This window comes from Tupaia chinensis, unplaced genomic scaffold (genome assembly GCF_000334495.1).
Source record: "Tupaia chinensis unplaced genomic scaffold, TupChi_1.0 Scaffold000086_1, whole genome shotgun sequence".
Classification (NCBI taxonomy): domain Eukaryota; kingdom Metazoa; phylum Chordata; class Mammalia; order Scandentia; family Tupaiidae; genus Tupaia; species Tupaia belangeri.
Window position 1 is genome coordinate 5,832,778 of NW_006159548.1, and position 9,170 is coordinate 5,841,947.

General features: G+C 49.6%; 1 protein-coding gene across 2 annotated transcripts in view; it reads left to right on the plus strand.

The window, feature by feature from the left end:
• The window catches only part of FAM47E (family with sequence similarity 47 member E), a 34,460-nt gene extending 25,614 nt beyond the window's left edge, over positions 1-8,846 (plus strand). For both annotated transcript variants that reach the window (XM_027769744.1, XM_027769745.1), the window contains one exon: positions 8,633-8,846. In XM_027769744.1, coding sequence (XP_027625545.1) covers positions 8,633-8,755 — 123 coding nt within the window. In that variant the 3' untranslated portion in view covers positions 8,756-8,846. The remainder of the gene's footprint in view (positions 1-8,632) is intronic.
• Positions 8,847-9,170: the final 324 nt, after the last annotated feature.

Genomic DNA, 9,170 nt, shown 5'->3' on the forward strand with positions numbered 1-9,170 from the left:
TTCTTTCTTTCTTTCTTTCTTTCTCTCTCTCTCTCTCTCTCTCTCTTTCTCTTTCTTTCTTTCTTTCTTTTTTTCTTTTTTGGAGAGGTTTTTGCTATAGGGCGCAACAAAGACAGAGAGAGACAGAGAGACAGAAAGCGAGAAATCACCCCCCCCAGGGGGGATGGCCATGCTGCAATCCCTTCTCCTTCTCTTGGGATCTTGGGCACACATGCACACGTGCCCGGCGTTAGTTTAAGCCACCAGGTCTGGGACTCAAACAGCAGTCGGCTACATGGGAGTCCAGGGACATACTCATCACGCTAACTGCTGGTCCCCGGTTCATTTCTTAAAAGAAGAACAGTGACATGCCTCAGAGTTCATGACTCAGCTGCAGCACCCACCCCCCACCCCCCCACCCCCAGACCTGGGATTTTCTTTTCTGGCTGTGCCAAAGCTTCATTCTGCAGCCTCATCTGCTGCAGGTGCTTGGAGCACTCAGAGCCACCGGATCAGAGGGCAGAGCTTCCAGATTGGCTTGAAAGCCTTCTCTTGCTTCAGGCTCTGCTCAAAGCTGGCAACCTCTCAGGTTACTAAAGAAATGAGCTGAAGCAGCATGTCTAAATCCGGCTTCTCCTAAGAGCAAGTAATGCACTATTATATAGTACTCCCGCCGCAGACGCACAGCAGGTGTAAATGGCCCGAGAGAGGAGGTAATACCAACTAGGAGGTGATGAGTTCTTCAGTTTTTACTACCTTTGTTTTCAATATTATTTATTTAATGTTAAGTGTATAGAACACATATTTAAATGATGATCATGTTTACCAATCAGCTTATTAATTCCTGATAAGTTGTCAGTTGACGTTTGGGATCTCATACCCCTGTTTTTAGAGCGTTGTCGGTTTGGGGCTTCAAGGCAACTAGCAGAATCGATGGTGATTTTACCATGCCTCTCCCGGCACTGATGTCCGGTGTGTGTGTGTGCGGATAACTGGTCTCTTTAGTTCACAGTTCTTCAGATTAAAAGGAAATGTACTAGAGTAACCGTACTTCAGGAACCACCTAGGTAGTCTCGTCTATACTCAGGTTTGATTTGGATTCTAATATCCTGGATTCTAAAGACCCTCCCCGGTAATCAAGATCTAAGAAGAGAATGCACTCGAAAAATAGACTTCCTCGTTCTAAGAATTATGACTGTTTATACCTAAACAAAACAGACGTCATGTTTTATGATTATTGTTCCTATACTTTGAATGCCTTACCTTTTAGAGCAAAATGTTTCACTTACTTCCCCTCACCCATCCCACTACTGTAGAACTCCTTCCATAATAAATACGCATGACTCCTGGCCATCAGGGCTGCAGTCCGGAGTTTACTCTGGCTGTAGCCGGCTAAGAACATGCTAAAGGGCATGTGGTCTTAGTCTGATTCCTGTTCGCCCGTGTTGCCTTCCTGTGCACCCACCCTGGCTGGGGTACGGCTCCCAGTACAAGCTGCTGCTATAAAGGAATGAGATGGGGGTGGGAGCTAAGGAGCGGAAGTTTACTGCTACATCTGAGAGGAGTGTAGACAATTTATGGACTAGAGGATAGATTGTTCCAGTCTGAAATGATGGCCACGCATTTTGATACTCTTTCACAAGGTGGAGCTCAGTTCTCCCGTTTGAGTGTAGGCTGTACTTGGTTTCTGTCTAATGAATGAAACGTGGCAGAAGTGGCCGTGTGCAATTTCCAAGACTAGGTCATAGAGTAATTGAACTTCCTCTTGCTTTCTTTTGGTCACATGCAGGGTTTCTTAGCCTAGGCGGTATGGGCATTTGGAACAGGCTCGTGGCTGCTATTCTTTGTTGTGAGGGGCTGTCCTGTGTGCTGCAAGACGTTGGAGCACCCCTGGACTTTTCTCACTCAGAATCCCCAGACACTAAATTGCTATGTCAAAGGGTATTTAGTCTATATAACTTTTTCTTTTAAAGTTTTGTTTGTTTGGTTTTCTTGTTTGTTTTGCGATAGAGCACATGCACTTGCCAGAGAGAGAGAGAGACAGTGAGAGGGAAAGTGAAAAATCATCCCCCCAGCAGGATGGTCACGTTACAATCCCTTCTCCGCCATCCTCCTCCTGGGATCCTGGGCACACATGCACACGTACCTGGCCTGAGTTTTGAGTGTGGGACTCGAACCATGGTCAGCCATGTGGAAGTCCAGCGCCTTAACCACTATGCCACCTGCTTGTTGTGTGTAACTCTTTTAAGGTTTTGGATATACAGTGCTAAATGGTCTCCAAAAAGTTTGTATTTTTTCCTCTCTCTGAAGTCCAATGTGAGTGCTTTTTCTTTAGTACCTGTTCTAGTTCATTCTATTGCTAGCCGTACTACCTGACCCTCGGTGATTTATAGAAGTAGATTTGTTCAGCCCCTGGTTTGGTGGTCCCAGGTCCAGGGGCCACATCTGGTGATGTCCTTCTTGCTGATGGTTGGCTTAGTGAAGGGTGGCACATGGCTAGACGGTAGCTTTGTAGTTACGCCACTTCCACCGCGGACTGTATTCCACCGGGGGCCCACTGCTTCACACAGTACAAAGTAGCACTCTGGCTTTGTTTTTCTTGATAGACTGAGCTGGTTTTTCCAACACAGATTTTTCTAAAGTTTTCATCACTTATCATAACAGATCTCAGCCCTGAGTCTATTCTGGAGCTGAGATGAGTCAGAGGTTTGCAAACAGTTGCAGTTAGAAAATGTCTCTGTGAAACCTGAAGCGGGGTGGCTCCAGTGTGACTGCTCTGGAGAGAGGGTGACTTGTGGTTAATGTTATGTGGAGTCCCAGGAGCCAGGGGCTTGACAGCAATGGACAGGTGCTGCTGGTGATAAGAACGTTTCCCTACCGAGGCGAGGGCTGGCAGGGAGGAATTCAAAGTCCGAAATTCACCATGTATGTTGGAAGAGTCCCAGAAGGGATCTTGGGAGTCACGCAGCCAAATCTGCATACTTACTTCTAAAATGTATGCTTTGAAATGTGCACATGGGTTGCTATTCTCAGGATTAGTAGTTACAGTTTTAGAGCATGTGTTCTGGCGTCGGGATACTGGGTTCAAATCCCAGGTCAGGCACTCATCAGTTGAATGACCTTGGACAGATGACTTCTTTCGGGGTATTACAGGAGATAATCCATTGCACTTAGCCTAGTGCCGGCATATATTAGGCATTCAATAAACAAAAACAATAAAAAGAAGGCCTATTACATAATAGAGTTGGCATTTCAGAGAATACAGAAAAACAACAAGCTCTGATCCTTAAGGAGTTTTTTTTTTTTTATTTTTGAGAGGTTTTCGCTATAAGGCACTCGCCAGACAGACAGAGAGACATAGAGACAGAAAGCGAGAAATCACCCCCCCAGGGGGGATGGTCACACCGCAATCCCTTCTCCTCCATTCTCCTCTTGGGATCTTGGGCACGCACGCACACACGCCCGGTGTGAGTTTAAGTCACTGGGTCCGGGACTTGAACCATGGTCGACTACGTGGGAGTCCAGTGACATAGCCATTACACTAACTGCTGGTTCTCTGTTTTGTTTGTTTTTAAAGAGAGTTTTGCTATAGGGCACATGCACTCATGAGAGAGAGAGAGGAAAGTGAGAAGTTACTCCTGGGGGGGGGAGTGGAAATGCTGCAATCCCTTATCTCCTATTCTCCTTTCAGCATTTTGAGCACATATACCCAATCACTCTATGTGACATTCAAGCTGCCCAGGTCTAAGACTTGTACTGTGGTAGGCCATGTGGGAGTCCAATGCCTTAACCACTACGCCACCTGCTGGCCTCAACCCTTAAAGAGTTTATGATCTAAAGTAGGGTTGAGACATGCAAAAATAATTATACTATAAAAGAAAATCTTATATTTTGCTCTGAGAAAGTTACTATATTAGTGAGTTCAAATAAGAGAATGACATTTACATTTGAGGAATATGGGGTGGGGAGTGGGATGTAGGCCAGGAAAAGTTTCACGGAAGGACATGGCTTCAGAAAATATTTTGACAAAACTGGCTCCATGGGCTGCTGGTTGGGGCAGTCAGATCTCACGTGGTCACCTGCTCAATTCGAGTCCCAGACGCAGCACTCTGAGAAACACATCAGGTGCATGTGCATGTATGTCCCTGATTCCAAAAGGAGGGACAGATGGAGAAAAGATTGTAGTGAGACCATTCCCCTTGGAGGATGCTTTCTCCTTTCCTTCTCTTTCTGTCTCTCTGTCTCCCTCCCTGGTGAGCACACACACACTCTCTAGACAAATGTATGTAAATTTGACCAGTGATGAAGTTTCCAACAAGAGATTCCCAGTTTGGCTGGAGTGCAGATACCTGGTAAGAGAACGGCCGCAGGGTTGTCACAGGAGATGCTGAAGACTGATATGAGGGTTGAATTGAATCTGGCAGACAGCAGACATGCCACTACCAGGGCTAATCTTCTCAGGATTAAATTGGGCAGACGGAGGTGGAGCAGCAGCGGCACTCTGAGGCTGCCTGGTCTGGGAAGGCCCCGGTTCACTGCGGAGACCTCCCTGAGTGCACCAGGCACCTCGTGCCCATGACCTGGAGCTGGCTGAGGCTGGGAGAGATCCTGAAGTCGAACCTTGTTGGGTTGGCTGTCTCTCTGTCTCACTCACTCATGAACAGAATAAATAGAGAGTTTTGTTTTGTTTTGGAGAGGTTTTTGCCATAGGGCACATGTGCTCGCCAGAAAGACAGAGACAGAGAGACAGAAAGTGAGAAATCATCTCCCAGGGCGGGGGAGGGGGGGGGATGGCCACACCGCAATCCCTTCTCCTCCATTCTCCTCTCGGGATCTTGCACACACATGCACATACTCCCATTGTGAGTTTAAGCTGCCATGTCTGGGACTTGAGCCACGGTCGACTACATGGGAGTCCAGCGACATAGCCAATACACCAACTGCTGGTCCCGAGATTTTAAAAATTGGAAATGACAAAATAAATAAAGACATTTGTAAACATTGGGAGTGACTGTGGAGTGGTTGGAATCAGAGAAGTGATTGAAGTCGTTAGGACGGAGGGAGGTGAGGTCTGGATGGAGGTCAGGGTGTTGGGGACGATGAAGGAGGGGCAACGTAAGAGGCCCATTCTGAGGAAAACACCATTCACTGCTCTCAGCACTTCACTTCCGGCCACCGAAATGTGTGAGCGCGTGTGGGCAGTTTCCACGCCCTCTCTGGCTCCTGGATGTGCATGAAGCTGGAAACTCGTCAGATCTTATTCAAGACCCTGATCCCCTTTGGGTCAGTGGGTGGGGCTGCAAGTCCCAACCTTGAACCATTTGGTCTTGCAAGTGACTAGTCCCCACCCTGAGTCACCTCACCCACTCAGGTGTGACAGAGAGAGATATGTTACTAATAACAAAAGACACTCCTATTGACTGCTCAGGGAACCCCAAGGGTTTCCAGAGCTCTCTGCCAGGAGCCACGGGCCAAAGTCCATGTATGTTTCTATTTTTTTTTTTTTTGGAGAGATTTTTGCTATAGGGCACGTGCACTCGCCAGACAGAGAGAGAGAGACAGAGAGACAGAAAGCAGGAAATCACCCCCCAGGTGGGATGGCCACGCCGCAATCCCTTCTGCTCCATTCTCCTCTCAGGATCTTGGGCACGCATGCACACGTGCCTGGCGTGAGTTTAAGCCACCGGGTCCGGGACTCGAACCGCGGTTGACTACGTGGGAGTCCAGCAACATAGCCATTACGCTAACTGCTGGTCCCAACCCATGTATGTTTCTTACCACAGCACACTCGTGGTAGAGGAATTAGCAGGGTTGGGAGGGAAAGCTTTTTCTTGGCAATGTCTTCTCCCACTAGCTATTTTCTGCTTTCCTTGGATCCTCAGTCAGGTTTCCTTTCTCCTAATCAGCTAATAACCTCACTCCCTACCTCTTCTGTGTTGCAAAAATTATTCTCTTTTAATTTAAAAAAAAAACAACATTTTCTAGAGGGTGCAGGTGCTTGCCTAAGACAGAGGCAGACAGACAGACAGAGAGAGAAGACACCTCCGGGGGGATTGCCACACAGCAACCCTTTTCCCTCTATTTTCCTAGGATCTGGGGCACGCATGCACACAGCGTGATTTTCAAGCACAAAGCTTGCTTTCAAGCTGCCAGGTCTAGGACTTGAACTGCTGCCAGCCATGCGAGAGTCCAGAGGTTTAACACCAGGCCACCTGCAGTATTTGGGGCTCTTAATAAACTCATCAGCCCGCACTTCTGAGCACCCAGGGAATGTGGTAAGTGCTGGGATTCAGTACAGAGTGACGGGCATTACTGTAATCCCTGATTTCATGCAGATTATACTCTAGAGGGAGTAAAGAGGAAGTAAACAGAATAAATACGTGGGTCATATAATATTAATATATTAGAAGTGGGGAACCAGCAGTTAGCATAATGGCTATGTCGCTGGACTCCCACATAGTCGACCGCGGTACACGTCCCGGACCCGGTGGCTTAAAACTCACGCCGGGCGCTTGTGCGTGCATGCCCAAGATCCCGAGAGGAGAATGGAGTAGAAGGGATTGCGGCGTGACCATCCCCCCTGGGGGGTGATTTCTCGCTTTCTGTCTCTATGTCTCTCTCTGTCTGTCTGGCGAGCGCACGTGCCCTATAGCAAAAAACAAACAAACAAAAACAAAACAAAACAACAACAACAAAAAACTCTCAAAAAAAATTAGAAGTGATGGCAAAGTGCTGATGAGAAAAATAAAGGGGGAGAGTCAGTTGTTGTAATTAAAATTGCTATTGTGGGCCAGCAGGTGGCGAGGTGGTTAAGGGGCTGAACTCCTACATGGCAACCATGGTTCGAGCCTCAGACCCAGTGACTTGAAAATCACAGAGGGCACGTATGTGTAAGTACCCAAAATCCCAAGAGGAGATTGGAGAAAAGATTGTGGTGTGGCCATTCCTCCCGAGGTGGGGTGGGGGGGTTGGTTTCACACTTTTCTTTTGTGTCTGTTTCTTTCTGGCGAGCTCATGCACCCTATGCCAAAACCCAAACCAAACCAAACTGCAGAGGATGCAGAGGATAGCTGCCGGTAGGGTGGCTCTAGGCAGAGAAGCCAGTGTGGCTGGAGTGTGGACGTGGAGATGAGCTCAGAGACATCAGGGGTGGGAGGACAGATCTTCTAGGTCTTGGAGACTTCTAGAGCAACTAGAGGGTCTTGTTTGTTTTGTCTCACTTGCAACAATGGGAAAGCTGAGATGGGGAGTGCGGGCCAGCCCCAGGTTTGGGGAGGAAGTTGGAGAGTTCAGATCTGGGTGAGCTGGGTTGGAGACTTTAGTAGGCACCCAGAGGGAGATGTCCAGCAGGAGGCCTCCCTCCCCCACCTCACACCTCCGTTGTGACTGTAGGAGCTGCGGTCTGTGTGTAGGCGAGAGCTGGCCCTCCAGTAACTCCTGTGGCCGAGCCTCACACCCAGCTAGAGGCTGCCAATCACTGAGCAAGGAGGACTTGGAGGACTTGCCCTGTCAGGCAGCCCACTGCAGTGGTGACTCCAAGGCAGATGTTGGCCAGCTTGGCCTTCAGCACTGGATGCATAGTGTGTAGTTCTGTTCTCTTCTTAGCTGTGAGAGGACACATGTGCTGGCCAGGGACAGATGTAGAGAGCAGGACCCCCCAATAGCGCATGGTCACGCTGTGGTCCCTTTTCCTACATTTTTTCTTCCTGTTGGGATTCTAGGCATGCCCCTCACACAAACACCTGCCACTGGGACTGAGATTTGAACCCTCCAGTCAGCCACGTGGCATCCAGCTTTCTTAACCATTAGACAGCAAGGCTGGCCTGAGTGCGTAGGTCAAGGGAAAGGCGTGAGCTGTAGACACACACGTGGAGCTCATCACTGTGAAGCTGCTGTGTAAAGCCATCAGACCAGGGGACAAGCAAAGTAGACAGAAATATGTATGTTTCTTAGCTCACACAATTGTTGTTTTGTGAGGATTAAATTAAATAAAAACATAAAACCCCTCCAATGTAAACAGCACTTCATAGCATTATTATTTTATTAATAAGGTTATCTGCAGGAACTCCTCCCTGGACAGATCCCGTTAGGAGCACCCACTGGATGTGGTAGAGGTGGGTGGCATTTATGGGTGGAAGTGTCCTCAGCCTGGTCCTTTCATTTTTTTCGATCTGGTCGATCACGTGCAAGTCCAGCACCTTAGCCACTACACCCCATGCTGTCCCCCCATCCTCTTTTTTGGGGGGTAGGGGAAAGGTTTTTCCTATAGGGCGTGTCCACTCGCCAGAAAGACAGAGACAGAGACACAGAAAGAGAGAAATAACCCCCCAGGGGGGATTGCCACACCACAATCCCTTCTTCTTCATTCTCCTCTTGCGATCTTTTTTTTTTTTTTGGAGAGGTTTTCGCTATAGGGCGCGTGCGCTCGCCAGACAGACAGAGAGAAAAAAAGCGAGTCTCCCCCCAGGGGGTATGGTCACCGTGCAATCCCTTCCCCTCCATTCTCCTCTCGGGATCTGGGCACGCACGCACACGTGCCCGGCGTGAGTTTAAGATACCAGGTCTGGGACTTGAACCGTGGTGGGCTACATGGGAGTCCAGCGACATAGCCATTACACTAACTGCTGGTCCCTCCCATCCTTTCATTTTATAGGCTGGGAGACTAAGCACAGCTGACAGAAGGGAGAACCGAGCTTGCAGTGTTTCCCTGTTCTCCATCACGGCTTCCTGTCCCCCCACCCCCCGGTGTCCCTTCTGCCTGTCCCATCCTATCTGAAGACGCTGCCTCTGTCCTCAACGCACAGCGGCCTCTCCTGCATCTAATTCCTGGAAGCTCTTGGCCTGTGGCTGGCGGCGCAGCTGCTGAGGTCAACCCGGAGGAGGCGCGAGGTGCCCGGCGCTGACGGAGCCAAGGCGGGCCTAGCGGGCAGCTGGAGGGAGAAGGAAGGGCGGTGGGGCAGGCGCGGGGTGTGTGCGCCCTTGGGCTCTTTACGCGCGTAGGACACAGGAGGAACCGCAGCCTGCCGCCAAGGGGCTAGAAACGGAAAGCGCTGGGAAAGGACAGCGCTCGAGTCCCCGCCGGGCTGGAGCCTGGACTGCAGCCCGGGGGCGGAGGGGGCGGAGCTGGGAAAGTTGAGGGTGTGCGGGGCTGGGCTCGGCGCTGGAGGGCAGGCTGCGCAACCCGTAACAGG